At 44.2% G+C, this 27,105-nt stretch overlaps 1 protein-coding gene across 20 annotated transcripts in view; it reads right to left on the reverse strand.

Annotated features, from left to right (window-relative positions):
- The window catches only part of LOC109893273 (calcium-dependent secretion activator 1-like), a 151,505-nt gene that overhangs the window by 39,381 nt on the left and 85,019 nt on the right, over window positions 1-27,105 (reverse strand). For all 20 annotated transcript variants that reach the window (XM_020486477.2, XM_031825135.1, XM_020486459.2 and 17 more), the window contains exons 4-11: window positions 16,003-16,083; window positions 15,374-15,607; window positions 11,574-11,695; window positions 8,320-8,431; window positions 2,717-2,856; window positions 1,983-2,049; window positions 1,314-1,422; window positions 925-1,137 (exon numbers count right to left, since the gene is read on the reverse strand). In XM_020486477.2, coding sequence (XP_020342066.1) covers window positions 925-1,137; window positions 1,314-1,422; window positions 1,983-2,049; window positions 2,717-2,856; window positions 8,320-8,431; window positions 11,574-11,695; window positions 15,374-15,607; window positions 16,003-16,083 — 1,078 coding nt within the window. The remainder of the gene's footprint in view (window positions 1-924; window positions 1,138-1,313; window positions 1,423-1,982; window positions 2,050-2,716; window positions 2,857-8,319; window positions 8,432-11,573; window positions 11,696-15,373; window positions 15,608-16,002; window positions 16,084-27,105) is intronic.

Raw genomic sequence — 27,105 nt, forward strand, 5'->3', positions numbered from 1 at the left:
TGCGTTAGGATACACAAGTATCACGTTAGCCTAAAATTTGTTGGCCCTATTTCACTATTAAACTGTGATTCAAAGTGTGTTTTAAATATAAGGGGCAGAGGACACAGAAGAGATGGTTACAACAGGAAGTAGATAGGTACGTGTTGCAGAAGCCACGTCACTAGAGACAGTCTTACCTTCACTTTGCTACTGTACAGTATCTGACCAGTGGCTGCTTAAAGGTACAAGTAAAGGATCGGTTAACACTACAGAGAACGTTGACTGAGCAGTGGCTGGACCGAGACAGGGCTGGGCTGAGCGGGGACTCAGAAAGTCATCACAGTCTGTTACAGCTGTTGTTTTCTACCATACCACATGCTGGGGTCTGGGGGTGTTCAGGCAATACTCACTGACACCTTAGCATTGTCACAAACACAACACTTAACGCAAAACATTCTCAAAAGGTTTCAAACGTTTTTCAAAAGGATTCAAAAGGCTAAAAAGGTGCCAAGCTTGATGTTTCATTTTAGTGGTTTAATCTATATCTACGCCATTGGCCGCCATTCCGTGTTTCTCTTCAGTTTGTCAGCTTGGTTAATGTTTAGAGAGAGACAGAGCAGATTGATGGGGGAAGAGTCATATGAAGTTGCACCTTTAAACACGTCATGTGTGACTGATTGGTGACGATGAGGGGAGGCCCATAGAAGATGGGTACTCTGTGTGATACAGCAATGAGGAGGAAGTGCCTGCGTGTGTCGACTTTAGTTCTACAGCGCAACGTGTTCAACAGTTACAGTATGTGGCTGCAGTGTGGCGTGGGGAGAGACGCATGGCGTTGTGAAACGGTATGGGTGAGAGCTGTCACTGGATTGGGGGCGGGATGAAACCTGAAACTGCCTGCTGATTGGCTGATATGATGCTGAGGTTGTGTATTGGTTTACTTACAGAACTGGGAGATGGGCGCGTCCATCTGAGCGGCGGCACCCCCCTTGGAGTTTAGTTTCTGGACCTGGGTGGGGGGAACAGGCTTGTGAGACTGACCGGTGGCCCGGTACATTGCCTGAACCCACAGGATGCGGTCCTGCTCGTCATCACTGGCAAAGATCACAGTGTCGCCCTCCTTCACCGCGTTGAAGAACGCCCTGCCGCCATCCAATCCTAGAGACAGAAAGGAGGGTTTAGGGACAGGTTGTGTGGGTGGGTGGGTGTGTGTGCGTGCGTGTGTGCATGCATTCGCGTGTGTGTGCGTCCATCTGTGCTTGCGTGCATGCATGCACATGCGTACATAATATACGTGTGTGTCTGTGTGAATGTGCATGTGTGTATATATGTACCTGGCTGGGGGTCGGTGTAGTCCACAGTGTAACCATCCAGCTGTAGCAGCTCCTGTGGCTCAGACTTCTTCTCTCTGTAGCTGCACATGGCAAAGGTGTACTGGCTCACCTGCACCAGAGAGGACAGACACGTCATACACTTCCATCTGCTCAGGAAAATCAGAGGATCAATGGTGAATTGCTGTGATTGCTCAAGCTTCTTTTGAGGTAAGAAGGCCGATTAAAAAGTGATTATATTTGTGTGTGAAAACTACCCCTTTAGCCACATACAGTTGCAATCACAATTCCCTATTCCTGCTAAAACAAGTTGAAATTGAAAACACCTTTGGTGTTCACACGTTTGTTTGATATACAACAACAAAATGTCCTGGACTAAATTATTCAGAATTCAAATTATTTTGGTTGGAGGCAGGGGATTCTCGTCTACTGGGTAATTAATCTCACCTGTGGCAAGTTGCAGATGCCTACAGGGTAAAAATAGCCATTCAACCAGTTTTGAAGATACAAGACATTCTGATCCATTTGCACTCTATTGTAAAGTTCAATGGTGCCAATATATTTTTGAATAAACTGTATGTTATTGTTTGTTTTGGTGATGTAATCATTTGAATGACCTTTCATTTGACCAGACCAAAGACATTATATTTCAGAGGGTGATGATATACCAACCTGCACGAGGACGAAGAAACGCTTCTTCCAGCGCTTCCAGACGTTCTTCCCAAAAGCCCACAAATACCTGCCAGAAAACAATGTTCAACAATTACTACATGGCAATGTAATGATTACATGGCAACGGTATGACAATTGGCTATTGTTGTTTCCTGTGTTGAAGAAACAGCAACAGAATCAGCAGGTTTAGCCCACACTACATGCATAGCAAGGAGTGTATCCCCTACCACAAACAAAAGAGAGGCTGAACTAATCACTGTTCATAATATGATAATGTCGTACATGTTTTGATGTTTTATGCAGAGCGGATGACCCTGGGTTGGCGCAGTGAGAATGAGTCACGTTGGCCTGAAAGCTAGTGTCTTTGTTGCTCTCTAAATGTAAAACAAACCCAGTAGTAACCACCAGAAGGGATGGAACAATACAATGCTAAGTATTTTTTTCTCTCCATTTAGCTAGAAATTAGGCCAAGAAGGAACCAAGGAAGAGGCCGGAGGAGTTTCAGAGAAATGGATGAAAACAAAATAAAACCCAAAACAAAGCCCTATCTGGAGATCCTCCTCTGTCCTCATGAGTATTATGCAGTAAAGTAGCAGACTTAAAAAATGTATTATCACGGTCCCATTGAGATCAATAGGACCAGGTTTCCCTTGCTTGCCCAGAATTCTTCATCTTCTGCAGCTTGTCCATGCTTACCAGGAATTTTTCATGTTTTGGAGCTAGTCCATACTTACCCAGAATGCTTCATGTTCTGTGGTTTGTCCATGCGAATGGCCAGTTTGATCTGAAGGTTCTGGTCGGGGCAGGCCTTGGTGAGGGCCATCTTATGGAGCTCTGATGCCTTGGGGCTGTTAGGGGTTGGGTGGAGGACCACCTGGAGGAGAAAAGTATCAGACAAATTAAGATTAAGAGAGAAATTAAGATATGAAGATATCTGATGATGACTGCACAATTGCATATTTAACCTTGACTTTTTAAAGGGCAGTGCATTCAAAAACTTTATTTACAATTTTTTTTGTATGATATTTACACACAATGACAGTAGTATTTAAAATAAGGATCGCCAAAATTAAGCAAAAAAATATTTAGAGTGCAGACTATTGTTTGATAAACTTAATTTGAAAAAGAGCTCAAATAAAAATAATAATAATAATAATAACTGGCATTTCAGCCTGCTCAGGTGGGATATATAAGGAGTTGGTCCCCCTTTGCTGCTATAACAGCCTCCACTCTTCTGGGAAGGCTTTCCACTAGATGTTGGAACATTGCTGCAGGAACTTGCTTCCATTCAGCCCCAAGAGCATTAGTGAGGTCGGGCACTGATGTTGGGCAGACATCGTCCCAAAGTAGTTCAATGGGGTTGAGGTCAGGGCTCTGTGCAGGCCAGTCCAGTTCTTTCACACTGATCTCGACAAAACATTTCTGTACGGACCTCGCTAATGGAAAGGAAAGGTCATTCCCCAAACTGTTGGAAGCACAGAATCGTTGAGAATGTCATTGTATGCCGTAGTGTTAAGATTTTCTATCGCTGGAACTAATTGGCCTAACTCGAACCATGAAAAACAGCCCCAGACCATTGTTCCTCCTCCACCAAATGTTCTCCTGGCATCCCCCAAACCCAGATTCGTCCATAGGACTGCCAGACGGTGAAGCGTGATTCATCACACCAGAAAACGTGTTTCCAAGGCTCCAGAGTCCAATAGTTTGGAGCTTTACACCACTCCAGCCGACGCTGGGCATTGTGCATGGTGATCTTAGGCTAGTGTGCAGCTGCTCGGCCATGGAAACTCATTTTATGAAGCTCCCGACGAATAGTTATTTTGCTGACGTTGCTTCAAGAGGCAGTTTGGAACTTGGTAGTGAATGTTGCAACCGACGACAGGCTACACACTTCATCACTCGACAGTCCCATTCTGTGAGCTTGTGTGTCCTACCACTTCGCGGCTGTTGCTCCGAGACGTTTCCACTTCACAATAACAGCACAGTTATTACAGTTGACTTACAGCGCTAACAGGGCAGACATTTGACAAACTGACTTGTTGGAAATGTGGCATCCTATGACGGTGCCACGGCTGTGTGCTTGATTTTACACACCTGTCATCAATGGGTGTGGCTGAAACAGCCAAATCCATTCATTTGAATTCCCACATACTTTTGTATATACAGTGCATTCAAAAAGCATTCAGACTCCTTGACTTTTTCCACATTTTGTTACAGCCTTATTCATCCATCTACACACAAAACCCCATAATGACGAAGCATAAACAGGTTTTTCAACGTTTTTGCCAATGCCAATGCCAATGCCAGAAAACTGAAATATCACATTTACATAAGTATACAGACCCTTTAATCAGTATTATTTTTATATTTTTGTATCCCTTTTTCTCTCCAATTTCGTGATATACAATTGGTAGCTACAGTCTTGTCCCGTCGCTGCAACTCCCGTACGGACTCAGGAGAGGCAAAGGTCGAGAGCCATGCATCCTCCGAAACACGACCCGGCCAAGCAGCACTGCTTCTTGACACACTGCTCACTTAACCCAGAAGCCAGCCGCACCAATGTGTCGGAGGAAACGCCATACAGCTGGCGACCATAGTCAGCGTGCATGCACCCAGTAGCCACAAGGAATCACTAGAGAGCGATGGGACAAGAATATCCCAGCCGGCCAAACCCTCCCCTAACCCGGACAACGCTGGGCCAATTGTGTGCCTCCTTATGGGTTTGGCTATGACGCTACAAGCTTGGCACACCTGTATTGTGGAGTTTTTTCCATTCTTCTCTTCTCTTTTTTCCATTCTTCCACTCTTCTCTTCTCTCAAGATCTGTCAGGTTGGATGGGGAGCGTTGCTGCACAGCTATTTTCAGGTCTCTCTAGAGATGTTCGATCGGGTTCAAGTCCAGGCTCTGGCTAGGCCACTCAAGGACATTCAGAGACTTGTCCCGTAGCCTCTCCTGCGTTGTCTTGGCTGTGTGCTTAGGGTTGTTGTCCTGTTGGAAGGTGAACCTTTGCCCCCAGTCTGACGTCCTGAGCGCCCTGGAGTAGCTTTTCATCAAGGATCTCTCTGTACTTTGCTCCGTTCATCTTTCCCTCGATAGTGACTAGTCTCTCAGTCCCTGCCACTGAAAATCATCCCCACAGCATGATGCTGCCACCACCATGCTTCACCGTAAGGATGGTTCCAGGTTTCCTCGACGTGATGCTTGCATTTAGGCCAAAGAGTTCAATCTTGGTTTCATCAGACCAGAGAATCTTGTTGGAAACAAAACTGTGTTGGATACTACAGTTGAAATGTACAGTAACAATGTAACAACCTCTGAGAGATATGGATATATACACGTGTAAGCACTATACTGTACATATCCACAAGGTTTATTGGAGAGATGTCTGGTCTGTATCCAGTCAGTCAGTCAGTATTCAGCACCACGAGTCAGCATTCTCAAGGATTTTGAACACTCAATACATTTTCAAGAGTTTCCATTAAATCTTAATCGTGCTCTGGCAGACCAGGCCCCAGTGTGCCTGTGCTGTGTGTCACGTTTGAGCCAGCGGCTCAGCGTATCTGTGTAGCTGTGTTGCCATATCAAAGGAGAGAGAAGCCCAGCAGTCCCCGCTCTACTCTGCTCCTCCTGGCTTCCCTGAAGACGGGGCGTAATCTATCTTTGCTGAGTTAAAGAGCTTTGATGAAGCCTTGCTGCCTTGCTGGTTGACTGACTGCCTCTCTGCCGCTGCAGCAGGAGATCAAAGAGCCCCTATCACAGCCAAGGTCACTCCCACTGGGCTAAAACTGGTTGAATCAATGTTGTTTCCACGTCATTTCAACAACAAAAATCAATGTGATGACCTTAAATCAATGCGGAAAACTGATAGAATATGCAAGAAGTCATCAACGTAAGGGAATTTAGTCTTTTTTTCAGCCAACCTTTACCCTAAATCCAAAGATGATTTTTTTCACGTTTCACATTAATTGACAACTCAACCAAATGTCAATGAAGACCAGATGTTGAACTGACGTCTGTGCCCCGTGTACAGCATAGCCAGGGCTGCCCGGCACACTAGCGCAGGACGTTGGAGGGCTCTCTCTCTCTCTGCATTAGAGGACAGGAGAACGGAGCAAAGCAGACGATTAAGACATCTCTGCATGACTTACAGTTAGGTCATTGAGCAGTCACCCTTACCCAGAGTGACAAACAGGGGCAATTAAAGTCAAGGGCCTTGCTCAAGGGCAGATCGGCTGACTTTTCACCGAGTCGGCTTGGGGATTCTAACCACATGCAATTCAGTCAAACGTCTAACGTGAAGAGAAAGGACCGTTCATACTTGGACAGTTGTGGGCCTGATGTGGCCTGGATACATCATTGAGGAACTATCATGTGGTCACAGCACAAAACGTGGTGGCTGTGAGGGGTTAAAAACATCCCTGACTCAGCCCACCTACAGTACTGTATTGAATAAGCATCCGGCCGTGAAGATGACACTCTATTGGTCCTGTTTCTCCACAGGGAGGGGTTTTGAATGCTATAGCACACCTCCTTAATTTCACCACTTGCCTAATCCAGGCAGAGAGGCCCCATCAATCAGATGGGGATTTTAAAAACAAGTTTTAGCATAATCCTCATCACTAGGGATTTCAAACAAGAACGGTGCGTACCTAGGGACCAGCGGTGGCTGTAGCTTACTGTCTCCACATCACATCATGCTAACCAACCCAGGACTGATTACACCAGCTTTCTCTGTCCCATTATGATGTGTGCTCTGAATGGTGTGCTCACGTTACAGAGTGTATGGTTTAGGGATTGTGACTTTACCTGGAAATGGCATACTATACTGGTTTCCAAATCAACCCTCGTCCCTACTTCCTAACCACAATACCATAATGCTATTATCAATCCAATCCTCTCAGACCTACATGAGTGCCTAGGGAGTAGTGGCTAGGGGTCGATGTGGAATCCAGCATAACTGTCTACTCAGTGACATAACAGCTCAGTATATGGATGGCTGGGGTCACCTGGGCTTCCTGTTCAACAACCAGGAGAAATGTATTGGCCTAAAATGCTTAAAGGTTTAAAACAATTAGGTTTGGACACACCTACTCATTCAAGGGTTTTTCTTTACATTGTAGAATAATAGTGAAGACATTAAAACTATGAAATAACACATATGGAATCATGTAGTAACCAAAAAAGTGTTAAACAAATCAAAATATATTTTATTTCTGAGATTCTTCAAAGTTACCACCCTTTGCCTTGACAGCTTTGCACACTCTTGGCATTCTCTCAACCAGCCTCTTGAGGTAGTCACCTGGAATGCATTTCAATTAACAGGTGTGCCTTAAAAGTTAAGTTGTGGAATTTTTTTCTTTCTTAATGCGTTGGAGTCAACCAGTTGTGTTGTGACAAGGTAGGGGTGGTATACAGAAGATAGCCCTCGGTGAGGTCAGTACAGGGGCATCCAAGCTGGGACTGAGAGACTGAAAAACAGCTTCTATCTCAAAGCCATCAGACTGTTAAATAGCCATCTGATTACTCAACCCTGCACCTTAGAGGCTGCTGCCATATATACATAGACATAGACATAGACTGACTGACTGGTCACATTAATAATGTGTACATACTGCTTGCATATGTATATACTGTATTATATTCTACTGTATTTTGCTCAAAGCCATTCTGACATTGCTGGTCCTAATAGTCGTATATTTCTTAACAAACTTAGATTTGTGTCTATTGTTGTGAATTGTTAGATATTACTGCACTGTTGGAGCTAGGAACACAAGCATTTCGCTACACCTGCAATAACATCTGCTAAATATGTGTATGTGAACAATAAATTAGATTTAATATGATTTGGTAAAAGATATTATGGTAAGAACAGCTCAAATAAGCAAAGAGAAACGACAGTCCATCATTACTATAAGACATGAAGATCAGTCAATCCGGAAGATTTCAAGAACTTTTAGAGTTTCTTCAAGTGCAAAACATAAAGTGCTATGACAATACTAGCTCTCATGAGGACCGGCACAGGAAAGAAAGACCCAGAGTTACCTCTACTGCAGAGGATAAGTTCACTAGAGTTACCAGCCTCAGGATTGCAGCCCAAATAAATGCTTCACAGAGTTGAAGTAACAGACACAGAGTTGAAGTAACAGACAAATCTCATCAACTGTTCAGAGGAGACTGCATGAATCAGGCCTTCATGGTCAAATTGCTGCAAAGAAACAACTACCAAAGGACACCAATAAGAAGAGCCGTGTTGGAGCCAAGAAACACAAGCAGTGGACATTAGACCGTTGGAAATCTGTCGAGAGAGGGAGAGAGAGAGATCAAAGATTGTGTTACCCTGCCCAGCTCTTTATCCTCCAGGGCCAGCACTCCAGTGCTTTCTGTAAACAGTTTCACCTTGACGGCAGGGAGGGGGTGTGTGGTGGTGAAGTCTCCCTGGGTCCCCCAGCTGAAACACAACACACACACACACACATCAGAAGCATGTGACCTTCTGGTATGGCAACTGCTCGGCATCTGACCGCAAAGTGCTACAGACGGTAGTGCGTATGGCCCAGTACATCACCGGGGCCCCAAGCTTCCTGCCATCCAGGACCTATATACTAAGTGGTGTCAGAGGAAGGACCCCAAAAATTGTCAAAGACTCCAGTCACCCAAGTCATAGACTGTTTTCTCTGCTACCGCACGTCAAGCGGTACCGGAGCGCCAAGTCTAGAACCAAAAGGCTCCTTAACAGCTTCGACCCCCAAGCTATAAGACTGCTGAACAATTAATCAAATTGCCACCCTGACTTTTTAGATTGACTACTTACCTCGACTAACCTGTACCCCCGCACATTGACTCGGTACCGGTACCCCCTGTATATAACCTCATTATTGATATTTTATTGTGTTACTTTTTCTTAACTCAATGTCTTGAACTGCATTGTTATTTAAGGGCTTGTAAAGTAAACATTTTACGTTAAGGTCTACTCCTGTTGTAATCGTCGCATGTGACAAATAAAGTTTGATTTGATTTTCGACACAACTCTCAAGACATGGACGCATCTCCAACATCTACAGGGCTGTAGCTTTAGGCCAGGCTGCAAACAAACACAGACAAACAACGTGTGCACAGTCATTTCATTTATGTTTGAGACGACATTTGCAGTCTTTACAGCGAAAGTTAGATCAGCCAGCATTCTGGAAATGCCTTTAAAAGTATATCCCTGTGCTCAGGTTGTTTGTTATTCTGTGTTGGATTGAATCCTAGCCTAAATGAACATCTACCTGGCCAAGAGGAATTGCACAAGATCCACTAGAATCGCCTTCCCCGTTTTCCCTTTATCTCGCACATTCTCATCCTCTTTCCCAAAGGTCGATACCTGCGCTCTCAGAGTGAGACGTGGTTGTTAAAAAAATACAACTTTATAACCAAAGTGATAAAGTAAAAACAATAAACTGGGGCTGGGTAAGCTACATACTGCTCAGTTATGAGACAGACTGACAATAGAAGCTGACACTTTATTTGTTGTGGCTGAACGTGCAAAGGGTAGAAGTAGAGAGGGGTAGAAGTAGAGAGGGATAGAAGGTATATAAAATGCTGTGCAGAAGCAACATTTCAATTTATTACAGAGAGGAGATGGAGTGAGACTGAGTGGGAGACTGGCGCACCGGCCGCTCCACACAGGCAAGCACAGCCTGAGGGAGCCCTACCACTCAAACAGAGACACACACAAACACTCATGCATGCACACACACACACACACACACACACACACACACACACACACACACATTCACATTGAGATATATACTAACATGTTCATAGGGGTTATTGTGTCATGATTGGATGGCATGTGATATCATCATCATCATCAAGGAGACAGGCAGCACAAGACAGAGCCAGCAGTCTGAAGCTGTGTGTGTGTGTGTGTGTTTGCGGTTTCTCCTCCTGCTGTGAGCTGCATCTGTGAGTGACAATGTCTTTCTCCTCTGCCTTACTGACATTAACACTCATCACCACCAGGTGGTGTCTCATCTCACACTGGGAATGTGGTTAGAATGTTACTGTTTCACATTGGCCCCTTAGTTCTACTACCTACAGTGATCATGCATTTATTGAGTGTGATTATATACAATAAGAATGAGAGGAGTACTGTATTATATTCAGGGATCATTTGTTAAACTAAATGACAAGATTTGGGCTCCCGAGTGGCGCAGCGGTCTAAGGCACTGCATCTCAGTGCTAGAGGCATCACTACAGACCCTGTTTCGATTACAGGCTGTATCACAACTGGCTGTGATTGGGGATAGGGCAACGCACAATTGGCCCAGCGTCGTCTGGGTTCGGCTGGGGTTATGCTGTCATTATAAATAAGAATTTGTTCTTAACTGACTTAAAGATCCTAGATCAGTCAGGACACGTCTCATCCCGTACAAGGAGGTTCTTAAAACAGTGCCTGTGTGATGGTGTATGCGATGGATAAGCTGACAGCTAGCTAGCAGCACGAGATGCTTGTCATTTCCAGGAGTGCTAGAGGGGGCTCTCTCCTGCTCCATTAAGATGCAGGTCCTAATCACTCTCCCTGCCTGGCAGCACTGGAGTCGGGGCACACACAGAGGCTGCTCTCCCCATCTCCTCCTCTTTCTCCCCCTCTTCTCCACCACTTTGTTTGTCATCCTGTCATTTTCTCTTTTCATGCCTATCCTTCATCTATTGCTCTCCCTCTCGCTCTCCCCCTTCTCTCATCTCCCTCTCATTATAAAATGGCACTTGAATCTGTGCGAGAGCAAGAGGACGAGTCTCTAAAATAGTTCATAATCACGAGCTGAACATCACATCACTGGAGAGAGGCTGGCATCACAGACGCACTGTAACATTACAGGCTGCTTCCTTGATAACAGCAGACAGACTCAGGATCCAGTCTGCGAAAACCCATTCACATTCACATTAATTCCTTCATCCTTAACATCATCACCACTTTTAACATTCAGGAAGGGTTGATGAAAGGCTGTGACCACAATAAACCTGAACCAACTTAATGTGTTGAACCTGAATAGATAGTTTCGGTATGTATCTACTGTATATGGTTACACATCTCGGTAAACTTGAGGGGTTCCAAGGAGAACCTTTTTGGAAAGCTATCATCCTGAGATCGGGGGGCTTTGCCCAGTGTTATCTTTTCACTCATCATCTGACCTCCCTTTAATTCCCATGGAGACAGACTGTTCTAAATGTAGGATTACACTGGGAGCATCCTTTCCCACTTTGATCAGATGACTCAGGAATCACAGCGTGAAGAGAAGGTGACTGCATTCAGATCACATGAGAACAACACATGCGTCAGTGGATGTTAAGCATCAGTCAGGTTAAGAGTTGAGGTGAGAGAGGCACAGAGAAAGAGAGACAGAGACAGACAGACAGACAGACAGACAGACAGACAGACAGACAGACAGACAGACAGACAGACAGACAGACAGACAGACAGACAGACAGACAGACAGACAGACAGACAGACAGACAGACAGACAGACAGACAGACAGAGATAGACAAACAGAGGCAGACAGAGACAGAGACAGATAGATAGACAGAGAAATAAGGGTCTTACGTTGGCTTGGAGGCCTCAGCCTGGTCTGTCTGCAGTTTCTCCCCCCCCTCCACCTCCATGGTGCAGTAAACGATCCTGTTAGGAGCCAGAGACTTCAGGCCCACCACCTCCATGATCACCACCTGGAGGGCACAAACAGCAGGTCGTGAATCCATGGGTGTATGCGGTAAGGTTCACAAGGTAGCAGAAATGTACCAAATATAGAGCTGACATTACTCTGGTCTAGACCATATTCTGTTACATTCTGTTACATTGCACCCTCCTGAAAAGGTCCAAGCACAGCCCCCAACTCTCTATGGTGCCCTATACATGACTACAACAATCTCCTTGACATAAACCAACAAAGGTACAGTAAATGCATACTACCTCAAAAAAACATTAACGAATACATTACTGTAAAATGCATTAACCTCCTAAGCTATATTGGTCAACAACATTTACAGTATGTTTTAAACCAGTCATTTTCAACTGGTGGGTCATGACCATTAAAAAGGAAAAGACAATGGACCTCAAAAATCCCATCACGAAATTCCACGACAGAAGCTACAAATCAGGCCAGCCTCTCCGATCTATAAAGCAGTAGTTTCAGTCCTCGCACCATAATCACTGCATCTGCTCTGCTACCCACTACAATCAACTGCTGGGACTGGGAGGGAGCAGTATTAATCTGCACATGCTAAAATAATACCTTCTTCTCCTAAAGTAGCCAGGGGAACAGAAACAGCTCTTCTGTGTATACTGAATTCTCTTAGATCATTCATCATAACATGAGTTATTATGATGACTAATGAAGTTGCTATGAAATTAAATGAGGAGGATTTATTTTGTTTCACTACATTATCCTGGTCTACCTTGTGATCTGTGATTTATAATTTAACAATGGAAGTCTACTCCAGTGATCAGGAAGTACTATAGAGGAGTCATTTAGGCAGAATGTTCTTCCTGAAAGCTTCCATCTATTTTTATTCTCTTTCTTTATTGCTAGAGGGCCATCTGTTTGCAATCTATGGTGGGTTTATATTCAAAAGCGTTTCAGAGTGGGAGTGATGATCTAGGATCAGTTTTATTTTCATAATTGCATAATTAATCAACTTTATTTGATTTATTACGCAGAAATTCTAGTTCTTCTTTATCAAACAGCGTTGTTATATTTCAGTCTGCTGTGATGTATATAAAGTGTAATATTGGGATGCAACCTCGAAATTGAATACATTTGAACTTTTTATCTGACATGATACAATTGACTTCTTTTTTTAGAACTTTTTGTAGACCTCACATGTGAGTGAGGTGTATACTTTTGCTTAAAAATAGATTTGTTTAAGACTATCAAGAAGAACTCTGTGTGACCCTGATTTAGCCCACTGCAGTAAAAGGATAAAGAAGGATTTTTAAGAATTTAAGTACAATTCTTACAAGCTTGATTAGCTGGTCGGTTATTCTTTAGATGTTTGGAGCTGCTGGTGAACCATGATGTGCAGGATTAATCAAAGTGACACTGGACTAGTGCACTTGCCAGAGTCTTTACGGTGTCTATAGCTAGGTTTCCATCCAATTGGTGACTGATTTTTATGTCAATATTCTAAAATCTTCATTAAAACAATATGCCATTTCAGAGTTTCCTTTGGGGAAATTTGGACAACATGACAGGGAAGATTTTCATTTACGAGCCAACACCATCAATAAACAAGGGATGTTGGACAAATGTCCACATTTACATGTCCTCAAAAACAGCCTATGACAAGTTAGGCTACTTTCCTGAAACAATAATTGTCCACCTCTCGGTTCAGCTGTCAGAGATTTGAGCACTAAATGTATCAGGGCATTGCTAGAAAAGGTGTCCATTGTATGAAACGAATTAATATATATATATATATATATATATATATATATATATATATATATAAGTTTAGTCCTAACCCCAGAGAGATAGAGATATGCCCGTGGCATGCTATGACACCGAAATGCATTTCTTTATGTCAAGTGGTTACTGCATCTGCTATACAGATATAGATGTACAGAAGGAGAGTCATTCGTTCATTTTCAATCCAAATAGTTTGTGTAAAGATAAGTGTTATATTATAAGAGTAACTCTGGTAGGCCTGGAAAAGACTTCCTCACCTGAAGTGCGCCGGGGCGCACTGCCTTCATATCATAGGCCTGCAGTAGCTAAAGCTTAATAACAGCCACACCATACCTAACCTCCACAAACGTTTCTAAACTAAAATAAGAAAAAAGACAATGGAGTCCAAAAATCACATTACTAAATTCCATGACAGCAGCTGCAAATCAGGCCAGCCTCTCTGATCTATAAAGCAGTAGTTTCAGTCCTCGCACCATAATCACTGCATCTGCTCTGCTCCCCACTACAATCAACTGCTGAGGCTGGGAGGGAGCAGTATCAATCTGCCCATGCTAGAATAATACCTTCTTCTCCTACAGTAGCCAGGGTAACAGAAACAGCCCTTCTGCATATATTAAATTAATAACATAATAACTCTTGTTATGATGAAGGATGAGTAACAAAGTTGCTACGGAATTATAAAAGGAGGTTTATATTTTGGTTCACTACATTATCCAGGTCTACCTTGTGATCTGTGATTTATAACTAAAACAACGGAAGTCTACCCTAGTGATCGGGGAGTACTATAGAGGAGTCATTTCGACAAAATGTTCTTCCTGAAAGCTTCCATTTATTTTATTCTCTTTCTTTATGGCTAGAGGGCCATCTGTTTGCAATCTATACTGGGTTTATATTCAAAAGCGTCTCAGAGTAGGAGTGCTGATCCAGGATCATTTTGGCCTTTTAAAGCATAACAATTAAGCAGGTGGACCTGATTCTACATCATTCAGCGCTCTAACTCTTAGACATTTTCTGAATAGGGGCCCTGGTCTAGAAGGATATAAATCTAGAGAGAGAAGATAACTATAAGCAAACTCACCTTGGGACTTTGGCCTGGAATGTATTCATGTGCTAAAATAATCAAGACCAATGAAAGTGCAGATCAGATCTAGTTTTCCAAAGGGCCAGCTGAGATATATATATTGCTATATCATCACCACCACCACAGACATCGATAGAAAGTGCTTAAAGCATGTCAAGCTCTGTTTCCCTTGCCCTGCAGAACATAGAGCCATTGCTAATAAATATGTTGATAATGTGTCTGATGACTCATTCTCTTTATAAAGACAGAGGCAGGTGAAAAGGTCTGTCTGAGAGCGAGAGGCTCAGGATAATAGGGTGGAGCTCTCAGAGCAGTACTGTTTCGATAGAACAGTATCTCTATTCAAATGGACTTGTGCTTACAGTGTGACTTCTTTGTAACTGAGAAAATCACATTACAGAAAGGGTAACACTGTATTTAGGATATTCTCTCATAATGCCAAAATGCTGAGGTCTTATCCTTCCTAGACAGGGTTAGGGCTAGTGCCAGGTGAAGGGTCAGGGCTAGGTTTAGCACCTCCATAGTCAAGAGGAGCACCACATCATACTTGAACAGGGTTAAGGTTAAGGTCAGGCTTAGGGTCAGGGCTAGGTTTAGCACCTCCATAGTCAAGAGGAGCACCACATCATACTTGAACAGGGTTAAGGTTAAGGTCAGGCTTAGGGTCAGGGCTAGGTTTAGCACCTCCATAGTCAAGAGGAGCACCACATCATACTTGGACAGGGTTAAGGTTAAGGTCAGGTTTAGGGTCAGGGCTAGGGTTATGACCTCCAGACTGCAGGAGAGCATGACTTCAGACTTGGCCAGGCTTAGTGTTAGGGTTCAGGCTAGATTTAGGGCCGTGGTTAGGGTTCCTACCTCCAGAGTGAAGGAGAGCACCACATCAGACTTGGACAGTGTGTTCTCGTCCTCCTGACCCATGTCCATGATGGAGGTGTTGTGTCCTTTCTTCAGCTTCTGCAGTTTGAACTCTCCTCCCTTGGACACGGGCATGCTCTCTAGGTTGGCCATCAGCTGGTTCACCGACGCCTTCAGCTCCTCTATGTACATCTGCTCCATTTCCTTCGACACAAACTTGGGGAATTTGCCTCCCTTTGAAGAAGAAAAAAATCACATCAATAAGTATGTGTTATAGAAGGGTTTTACCATAACAAGTCAGCTTTTGTGTCCATGTGGGCTGGTCATCCCAATGAAGCAAGACACTATAATAATAAAATAGATTAAAATCAAATCCAAATAATGTATTATTGTATTGTCAACACTAATGTGAATACATGTCATTCGACAAATTACCAGATATAGCCTACAGTATATTAATTGTGACGTAAAGCTGTTTGTACAATAGTGAAGCTCTCGGAGAACTCGCATCGTGAAGCTATTTGGATGCTTACAAACTGTTTATTCAGGTTTATGTGTGGCTCTGCACAATGTAACCAGTGTGTTCATGAGGTTGTTCTGCTGCAGTGTGTATAGGCTATCAGACTCACCCTGGCAATCTGATCGGCCATCTGTAGACGTCCATCCAGCTCCCGTCTGATCTGGGCAGCCTGCTCGTCCAGGTTGTCCAACTAAAGGGTCAAACACAAGAAGAAGTGTTCTGCACACATATTTTAAAATAAACGTGCCCAGGTGTTGGATTAGAGAGCATAATGGCACTCCCAAGTCTGAGTTTATTCAAGCAATGTTTTGACCGCAACTGGGCCTTCTTCAGGGCAACAGGACAGCAACACAGAGGAACCTGTGAGCATCGCACAACTTTTCTAGAGATTTTAATATTGTAGAAACTCAAATCACTGCTCCTGTCACACCCTGATTAGTTTCACCTGTCCTCATTATTGTCTCCACCCCCCCACTCCCCTAGGTGTCGCTTGTTTTCCCCGAGAAGTGTGAGTTCCACTGCTCTACAATCACCTTTCTGGGATATGTCATTGCTGAGGGCAATGTTCAGATGGATCCTGGGAAGGTGAAAGCAGTGGTGTATTGGCCTCAACCAACACCCAGGGAGCAGTTGCAATGGTTTCTTGGTTTTGCAAACCTCTACCGCCATTTCATTCGGGACTACAGCATCCTGGCGGCCCCCCTCTCACCTCTCCCAAGGTACCGTTTAATTCATCTCCAGCTGTCGACAAAGCCTTTGTGGACCTGAAGCATCAGTTCACAACAGCACCCATCCTCATCCATCCGGACCCCTCGCGTCAATTTGTGGTAGAAGTGGATGCTTCGGATGATGGAGTGGGGGCCATTCTGTCCCAGCGATCTGTCCAGGACCAAAAGCTTCATCCCTGTGCCTTCCTGTCCCATCGTCTCAATCCTGCTCAGAGGAACTACGATGTCGGCAACCGAGAACTTCTGGCGGTGAAGATGGCGTTGGAAGAGTGGAGGCACTGGTTGGGAGGAACACAACAGCCATTTATGGTCTGGACAGACCATAGAAACCTGGAATATCTCCGTACAGCCAAGCGACTCAACTCCAGGCATGCCCAGTGGGCCATCCTGTTCACCAGATTTAACTTAAACATCTCCTCCCACCCAGGGTCAGAGAATGAAGCCTGACTCCCTCTCCTGCGTGTACAGTTATTCTGCCACACCCTCGACCTCTGAAACCATTTTCCCTACCTCATGCCTTGCTGCCACTGTGGATTGGGGTATTGAGAACCTGGTCCGTGAGGCACAACGCTCCCAGCCTGGACCTGAAGGGGTCCCGGCTAACCGGCTGTTTTCCCTAATCCAGTCTGGTCTCGGGTCCTGGAATGGGCTCGTTCCTCCAGGCTGACCTGTCATCCAGGGTCCCGTCGTAAACTAGCCTTCCTTCGACAATGTTTCTGGTGGCCCACAATGGCCCCTGACGTCTTCTGCCAAGGAGACGGCCCCGCTTATGGTGCAACATGTCTTCCGGATCCATGGACTTTCAGTAGACATGGTCTCCGATCGGGGTTCTCGTCTCAGTTCTTGAAGGCATTCTGCACCCTTATTGGGTCGTCGGCCAGCCTGTCATCCGGATTCCATCCCCAAACTAATGGTCAGTCGGAGCGAGCCAACCAAGAACTGGAGACCACCTCAAGGTGCCTGGTCTCAACCAACCCTACTTCCTGGAGCCGTCAACTGGTCTGGGTGGAGTATGCCCAGAACACACCCTGATCAGTTTCATCAAGTCAACCAGTGTGTTTTTCCGGCGTACTCCTTTTGCTATTCCTCCTGGTTTTGACCCTTGCATGTTTTTTGGACTGACCATTCTGCCTGCACTGACCTCAAACCTTTCTGCCACACTGTATCTCCAGGACTCTGAACTGGTTTTGACCTTTTTTGCCTGTCCACGACCATTCTCTTACCTTCCCTTATTGGATTATTAAATATTGTAAGACTCCAACCATCTGCCTCCTGTGTCTGCATCTGGGTCTCGTCTTGTGGCATGATAGCTCCACATATTGCAACCAACTTGCCAAGTTTCCAAATGATCTGTGTAACTTGTCTATTTTCCTTCAGCTTCTGCATTTATTTTTAAGTGCTTGCTTTGTGTTTGTCATGTGATTGATGCCACCTCTCAAAGTTACGCTCATGCACGCCCACACTCTAAATCTAGGCGAGGACTGTGTGCGAATGCTTGAGAGGGGCACGCCCCTTATTACCACGGATTCTGTCCTTTTGTAAATGTGATTATTTGTTTGAGAGCTCTATAACATTTACTGGTCTGAATTAGAAAGGCCTGTGTGAATGTGATGACTATTAGTATGGTTTAAACATTTGTACAGCCTCTGTTGGTTAAAGAAGGTTTGACCAGTTAATTGGTTATATGCACTCCTTCTTCGTGTGGCAATGGTTTTGCCCATGGGGTGTCTCAAGGTATTTCTACCTAGCTGTGCCAGTCAGTGTTCGAACTTCGAGGGGCTCTGACAGGGAGTGTGTCTCTATGGGTAGGGTATATTTTTGTCGCAACAGTAGACCTAGGCTAACCTTACCCTGTTTACTACAGCCAAATCCTGTTTTGGATTGAGTTTATTTGGATCGTGATTTCTTTGGAGAAATTCATTTTTATCCATTGTTTGTTTCGCCCCGTTTGCCTATTTCTGTCATTATTATTTACTCCAACCACTATAATTACTTTTCTAGGTGTCCTGCCTTTCTACCTGCAAGAATGGACTACCTGCAAGAAATGACTGCCTTCCTATGGCTGCCAGACATGTTTACCCTTTCACCCAGTCCAACTGAAGGAGGGCAAAACACAGCGAATCAGCTCAGAGACCAGGAGGACCCAAGGAGGACATCACCTCACCACACGGTAATAATCAATACAATCTGAATTATGATCCTACATGGAATAAGGCCAGGGCCTGTATTCATAATGTGTCTCAGATTAGAAGCACTGATCAAGGATTAGGTCCCCCGTCCATTTAGTTGCATCAATTAGGGTCTAAAAGACTAAACTGATCCTGGATTAGCACTTTTTGTAAATACTGGCTGTATCCCAATGATCTCTACTTTCTCCCATAGTGTACACTTTTTCACTTCCCTTCACTGATTTGAATGGAAATAACTGGTATAAAAAACATGGTGAAACTCTACCAATCCAATTATTTAGGATGTGGGAAAGTAGTGGGAAGTAGTGAACGTGCGCATACACTACTTCAGGAGAAATGAGAGATTATTGGGATGCACACATGGGCCCAGGAGGACATTACCATGGAGCTGGGCAATGAATATATTCTCCATTATGTTCATACATAAACCCCCAAAAGGCTCTTCTAGACAGCCAGAGTCACAGAGTAAAATGTCACCAACCACATCCCATGTTGATCATATATCTCCTCTGATCTCAGGTTGGGTGATTGGATTCACACTCCGTTAATAAATACTGTAATGACGACTGACAGAAGGAAGTGAGGCTGACTTTATTTATAGGGCTAGTTTCCCAGGCACATATTAAAACTTCCTAAGGCTAGGGGGCACTATTTTCACATCAGGATGAGAGGTATGCCCAAAGTAAACTGCCTGCTACTCAGGCCCAGAAGCTAGGATATGCATATAATTGAAAGAGTTGGATTGAAACCACTCTAAAGTTTCTAAAACTGTTAAGATTATGTCTGTGAGTATAACAGAACATATTTGGCAGGCGAAAACCTGAGGACAAACCATCCATAAATTTTTTTGGGAGGTCACTCTTTTCAAATATGGATCTAGATTTCTAAGGCACTTGCTTGCAGTTCCTATCACTTCCACTAGATGTCAACAGTCTTTAGAAATTGGTTGATGTTTTTCCTTTGAGAAATGAAGAAGTAGGGCTGTTCAGAACGAGGGTCGAGTCTGGTGTATTGTTGTGGTTTGGGAGCACGATCTGAAAGCTCGCTCCACTTTGTTTTCGTCCGGCATTGAACACAGTTTATACTACCTAAATAAATACCAAAAGTTGGATTAGGAAAGTTGTTTGAAATGTTCGGATCAAGTTTACAGGTAACTATATTAGATACTTTGTAGTCATGTTGCGCGAGTTGGAATCAGTGTTTTTCTGGATCGAACGCACCAAATAAATGGACCTTTTGGAGATATAACGACAGAATTGATCGAAAAAAAGGACCATTTGTGATGTTTAATGGACATATTGGAGTGCCAACAGAAGAAGATATTGAAAGGTAAGGAATGAATTATATCGTTATTTCTGACTTTTGTGTCGCGTCTGGCGGGTTGAAATGTGATTTTCATGTGTTTGTTTGATGGGGTGCTGTCCTCAGATAATAGCATGGTTTGCTTTCGCCGTAAAGCCTTTTTGAAAACTGACACTGTGGCTGGATTAACAAGAAGTTATTCTTTAAACCGATGTATAACACTTGTATGATTCATGAATAATTATTATGAGTATTTCTGTTTTTGAATTTGGCGCACTGCTATTTCACTAGGTGTTGTCAAATCAATCCCGTTGCGCGAAGGGATCACTAAGAAGTTAATTAACCCTAGTCTTGGACCAAAAAGATCTTTCAATGGAGAATTTCCATTGAATGCTTTTTAGTCCTGGATTAGGAAATCTGTGTCTGGGAAACCGGCCTATACTGTAGGTGTCTATGTAGGTAGAAAGGGCATATTAATATGGATAGCTATCTATCATTGATAATACATGTCCTAGATCTCAGGATCAGTCATTTGATTCATGCTGTGTAAATACTAAGAATGTGCTGTACACCAGGGCTGGGGTCAATTTAATTTCAATTCAGTCAAAACTGAATTTATATCCTGAAATGACTGAATGAAAATGGGGTTGACCCTAATGTATTGACTTGACTGACAGAAGCACAATTGAAGCTCTTTGTAGTTGTATTTTTCTTTGTAGGTAGAGTAATACATAAATATGAATAGCCTTAGAGCATATGTGGCTAAACTGTGTGCTTGGGTGCTTATGTTTGTCCTATTTCACACATGTACAAGTGTGTATTATACGCATGTGTGAATTTTACATTTGTTTTTTTGCATATCCCAACTCCCACTGAGACACCCTTGGTGTGTGTGTGTGTGTGTGTGTGTGTGTGTGTGTGTGTGTGTGTGTGTGTGTGTGTGTGTGTGTGTGTGTGTGTGTGTGTGTACATACTATACAGTGCATTCGGAAAGTATTCAGACCCCTTCCCCTTTCACAAATTTTGTTACAGCCTTATTCTACAATGATTTAAACAAAAATGTTCCTCATCAATCTACACACAATACTCAATAATAACAAAGCAAAAACAGGTTTTTAGAAAAACAGAACCTTATTTACATAAATATTCAGAGCATTTTTTAATGAGACTCAAAATTGAAGTCAGGTGCATCCTGTTTCCATTGATCATCCTTGATGTGTCTACAACTTGATTACAGTCCACCAGTGGTAAATTCAATTGATTGGACATGATTTGGAAAGGCACACAACTGTCTATATAAGGTCCCACAGTTGACAGTGCATGTCAGAGCAAAAACCAAGCCATGAGGTCAAAGGAATTGTCCGTAGAGCTCCGAAACAGGATTGTGTCGAGGCACAGATCTGGGGAAGTGTAGCAAAAAATATTCTGGACATATCTGCAGCATTGAAGGTCCCCAAGAACACAGTGACCTCATCATTCTTACATGGAAGAAGTTTGGAACCACCAACACTCTTCCTAGAGCTGGCCAAACTAAGCAATCAGAGGAGAAGGGCCTTGGTCAGGGAGGTGACTAAGAACCTGACGGTTGCTCTGACAAACCTTCCAGAACGACAATCATCTTTGCAGCACTCCACCAATCAGGTCTTTATGGTAGAGTGGCTAGACGGAAGCCACTCCTCAGTAAAAGGCACATGACAGCCCACTTGGAGTTTGCCAAAAGGCCCCTAAAGGACTCTCAGACCATGAGACGCAAGATTCTCTGGTCTAATGAAACCAAGATTGAACTCTTTGGCATGAATGCCAAGCATCACGTCTGGAGGAAACCTGGCACTATCCCTACGGTGAAGCATGGTGGAGGTGGCAGCATCATGCTGTGGGGATGTTTTTCACCGTCAGGGACTGGGAGACTAGTCAGGATCGAAGGAAAGCTGAACAGAGCATCTCCCTATAGCATCTCTCTTGAGACCCAGCTGTATTGGCTTCAAGGTTCCCTGTAGATTAATTTGCCGCCATAAGCAAGTAAGCAATGACTGCCCATTCCCAAGATGTACATCTCTCTCTGCATGCTGGGAGTGTTTAGTGCATGCTGGTAATTGTATGAGCGAGTGTTAGAGTTAGAGTTAGATCGCCTGTTTTTTCCTTCTTGTTTTCCTTTTCTTGGTGGTTTTCCTTTTTCTATGTGTGATTATTTGTTGTGGTAGAATTAAGTATATTGTTTTTCTTGTTGAAATTTTCCTGGCTTTGGCAGGGATGGCAACCCACATGGGTTGCCTGTCACTTCAGCACGGCTTTAGGTGTGTTACTGAAGCTACTGTCACTGGAGGAGTTTTGGTTCGCCATTGGAGAGAAGGTAGGCTATGAGAATGTTGCTTATGCGTCACTGATGAATAAAGCCGTGGTGGTTTTTCTTAAAGACGAGTGTCTTGTTGAGCATGGCGTATTTCTTAAAGGTATGTTTATTCAAGTTATGCCGCTTTTTTTTCTCAATCAACAAGAGTAACGATTTTGAATGTGCCACTGTTTACTCCCAATGAGCAATTGGAGTGTGAGTTATTGCGGTTTGAGAGTTCAATTAAGATTGTCCCGTTGGGTTGCGAACACCCGGCTTTGAAACAGGTTATGTCGTTTCGGTGACAGGTGTTCATGTTTTTGGACTCAGACTTTGGAGTTATCGTTTAAAGTCAAGTATGACAACAGACTGTATATGGCTTATGCTAGTACGGGTAGTCAACAGTGTTTTGAGTGTAGGGATGTCGGCCATAAGCAACATGCTTGCCCGAAAAGGGAGAAGGTGGAGGGAGGGGCGCAGGTGGTCCTCATAACTCCTGGGCCCACTGACGTAGGGAGAGGCGGCTGACAGTGTTAGAGCAGACACAAGCACCTGTTGCTGAGGAACAAGTTATCCATGTTGATGGCACAGAGTTGCAACTTGTACCAGAGGGGAATGGTATGCAGCAGAAAAATATTGTTGTAGGAGGTAAGGATGGATCTGGAGAGCCATTTCCTCAGACTGGGGGGGAGATTCCCACTACGAGTAATGGGGTACAGGAGGGGGTTCAGGTGGGGCTAGTCTCCCAGGTAGTGGAGGAGATGCCCGGTACGAGTGATGGGGTGCAAGTGGGGAGTGTTGAGAGGGATGTGGCAGAGGGGTCAGGGGTCTGAGGCCTCAGTTGAGGAGGATCAGGAGAAGGATATCTCTCTTGATATGACAGCAGCTGGTGAAGACTCAGTTTACAATCTAGATGAGGTAAATGGGTTCCTGGATCTGACGTTTGGGAAATCTGGCAGATTGGCAGATTTTAAAAAAAAGTTACGTTTTGAGGTCAGCTGTGATGTAACAGAAGACAGTGGGGTTAGACCAGTTGCGTGAGAAGCGTTTTCGCTTGAGGAAATGTGTTACTGCTGACACGGCAGCAAAACGTAGTGGTAACCGTGGTAAGGTTAAGAGAAAATTAAAACGATGATGATCATGCCTGAGAGAGAGAGAGAGAGAGAGAGAGAGAGAGAGAGAGAGAGAGAGAACACTGTCTGGTTTCTCTGCTTTCTTTTGCTTTTCCTTTCTCTTTTCTATATGGAGGTACTAAGGGTAGGTTCTCAATATTAATGGGGGAAGGGACAGGAATAAAAGGGCTTGGGTATTGGAAGTAATAAAACAGAAAAGGCTTAACAGTTTTTCTGCAGGAGACCCATAGTGATGAGGCTAATGAGGTTGACTGGGATATGTGGTGGGAGGGGCAGCATACACTCAGTCATGGTACTCATGTCAGTGCTGGGGTGGCAATTAGGATGACTGTGGTATCTACAACAGAGATCGTCAAGGGTCGGGTTTTATTGGTCAAGGTGGATGTTCTGTTTGTTTTTGTTTTTTTTACATTTTAACCTTGGGCAGTTGACATTGCAACGCAAACAGATGGTCTGCCTTCGTCTCTCTGATGGGAAGGTGACCATGGACGACAGTGAAATGTGCCAACATGCCGGGGATTTCTACTCTGCCCTCTAAGGCGGAGGATTGTGATTCTCTGTGTACTGAACAGTTGTTACATGGACTTCCTCAATTGGGCCCTGAGCAGAGAGTTGCTTTGGATTCTGACATTACTCTGCAGGAGCTGTCCACAGCAGTTATGCAGCTCTCATCAGGCTGAGCCCCTGACATCAATGGTTTAACATTTGAGTTCTATAAGCAGTTTTGGGCGGCTTTTTATGAAGTGGTGTGAATCTTTTCATGAGGGTTCTCTTCCTGTTTCCTGTCAACATGCTGTGCTTTCATTGTTGCCAAAAGAGGGGGATTTGGCTCTTCTAAAAATGGCGACCTGTTGCATTTCTGTGTGCGGAATATAAAATTGTATCTGAATGTCTCTCAAACAGGTTGAAAGAGTATCTGGGGCTTACCTGGGGGTATCTGGGGCTAACCTGGGGGGGTATCTGGGGCTTACCTGGGGGGCGTACCTGACCGCACTATTGTTGACTTGTTTCCAAGAAGAGATGTTTTAGACATTTGTACACTATTTGATGTGAATGTGGGTTTACTTTCTTTGGATCAGGAGAAGGCCTTTGACCGTGTGGACCACCAAACAATGAAAGTCTTTGGGTTTGGGGATGTTTTTTTGTTGTTGTCTTGGATGAGTTTACTGTATGCTGGGGCCTCATGTATGGTGAAGGTGGGGGGTGGTTTAAGTTGCCCCATCCCCGTCCAAAGGTCTATCAGGCAGGGATGCCCATTTTCAGGGCAGTTATATTGTCTGGCAATTGAACCAATGCTTTGTTTTTTAAGAGCGAGGCTTACTGGTTTCTCTGTGCCAGGTGTAATGAAGGGTCCCACGATAGCACTGTCTGCGTTTGCAGATGACGTGACAGTTTTTATTACAGGGGGTGAGGTCCTAAAAACGCTCTAAACGTGTATGAGGGGGGCCTCAGCTAAAGTCAATTGGGAAAAGAGCGAATTGCCGTGGGCAGGTCAGACAGGCTCAGCTCCACGGTTACCATGGGGGCTTTAGTGGGGTAGAAATGGGGTGAAGACTTTGGAGTTTTTTCTAGGCTCTGATGTCTTTCCGGAAAATAACTGGGGAGGGTGTAGTGGAGAAAGTGTGTGCCAGATTGTCAAGGTGGAAATGGTGCCACCCCAGCTGTCTTATAGAGGAAGGGTGCTAGATGCCAATAATTTTGTCTGGCTATGAGTCCATTATGCAGCTTTGGAGAGTATTTGTCAAGTCCCGTAAGGACGGCATGCCACCAGGGATGTGGCTTTTTGAATATTTTTATTTTTTTACAACACAGCCATCCAGTCCCGTGCTCTGGGTTCAGCCAGCCTACGTTCATGCCTATTAGGTGTGGGGTGTACCAAGCAGGGTCATCTGATACGGAGTAGGAGCAGATCATTGGAGGAGCTCGGAGAAAGAGCGGGGATCCAATCATCTAGCCTACTGAGGAAGGTCGAGCTGAGGTCTGTAATTCCTTGCCAGTACTTCATCGGCAGTACGTGACTGACACTTCCAATTCTCGTGGACGGAGGGTCTGGATTATGTTCCCTGCACTGAATGTTAGTGCTGCGGCGGGGTGCATTCGAGGAGGACGTGAGGAAGCTGTTTTCCTTCCATACCCCGGAGCTGGGGGAGTTCAAGGCGGTGGGAAAGAAGGCCATGTACAAAATCTGTGTAAAAGTTTTCCATGCTTTAACCCCAGAAGGAGAAAAATCGACGAGGTGGGCGGGGATGTTTGGATCAGGAGCCTCCCCAAAAGGCTGTTGCCGGTGAAATGTGATTTTAGCTTCTAAAATGTGAGATGTGGGTTTTCATAAGTTAGGGCTGCTCACTCAGTGACCCGCCTCTGTGAAGGGAAATGGGCTATAAAACATTTCAAACACGCCCTCTTCTCCCTTCCTATAAAAAGCCTTGACGACAACAGAACTTCCTGTTCCGATGAGGTAGGATGACGATCCTATGTCAGAATGGTTCAGATAAAACTACAGAACGAAGCCAACATCAGCATGAGCTTTGATTGCGAATTGTATAAACTTTGAACTCTTATTCACGACAGAAGTGATTTCTCCTAGCCTTCCTTACCTGCAAACGCAGGTAAGGAAGGAACAGACAGAGTATCCCATCTACCACACAACGACGCTACTACACCTTATCCAAGTGACCACCGGAGACATTCCTCAAAGGACAGAGGACTAGGTTTGGCAACACGGTCTTCCATCTACCACCAACCTACTGAAGCGCAGCTTAGAGTAAATATTTATTGCATTTTCCTTTTCCAAATGGGCGGTAATTTAGAATGCATACTGTATTTACGATAGCACAGCTTCGCCTTTGTTCCTGTCTTCCCACTCTTTCACTCAACCCAACCCCCTTTGTCACGCCCTGGTCTAAGTATTTTGTGTTTTTTCTTCATGTATTGGGTCAGGCCAGGGTGTGGCATGGAGTTTTTGTATTGTGGTGTGTTTTGTCTTGGGGTTTTGGTGTGTAGATATTTGGGATTGTAGCTAGTGGGGTTTTCTAGCAAAGTCTATGGCTGTCTGGAGTGATTCTCAATCAGAGGCAGGTGCTTATCGTTGTCTCTGATTGGGAACCATATTTAGGCAGCCATATTCTTTGAGTTTGTCGTGGGTGATTGTCCTTAGTGTCTTACTTGTACTCTCTGTTAGTTTGCACTAGAGAGGCTGTTTTCGGTTTTCATTACGTTTATTGTTTTGTAGTGTTTAGTGTTTAGTCGTGTTTACGTTTTGTTTAAATAAATATGGATCGCAATCGACACGCTGCAGTTTGGTCCGACTCTCCTTCATCACCACTAGAAAACCGTAACACCCTTTCCTTTGTGTAACAAGCCGTCATATCTGTTCCGCCCACTAGGGACGTTTTCCTATGATGTAATTTGTAATCATGTTATGATTTAATTATGTGTATGTGAATTATGTGTGATTAGTTAGGTCTTTAGTAAATAAATGATTAAACCCAATTTTGTATTTCTGATTCAAATTGTTAGCCAGGGTTCTTG

Source organism: Oncorhynchus kisutch, linkage group LG1 (assembly GCF_002021735.2).
Source record: "Oncorhynchus kisutch isolate 150728-3 linkage group LG1, Okis_V2, whole genome shotgun sequence".
In the NCBI taxonomy this organism is placed as follows: Eukaryota; Metazoa; Chordata; class Actinopteri; order Salmoniformes; family Salmonidae; genus Oncorhynchus; species Oncorhynchus kisutch.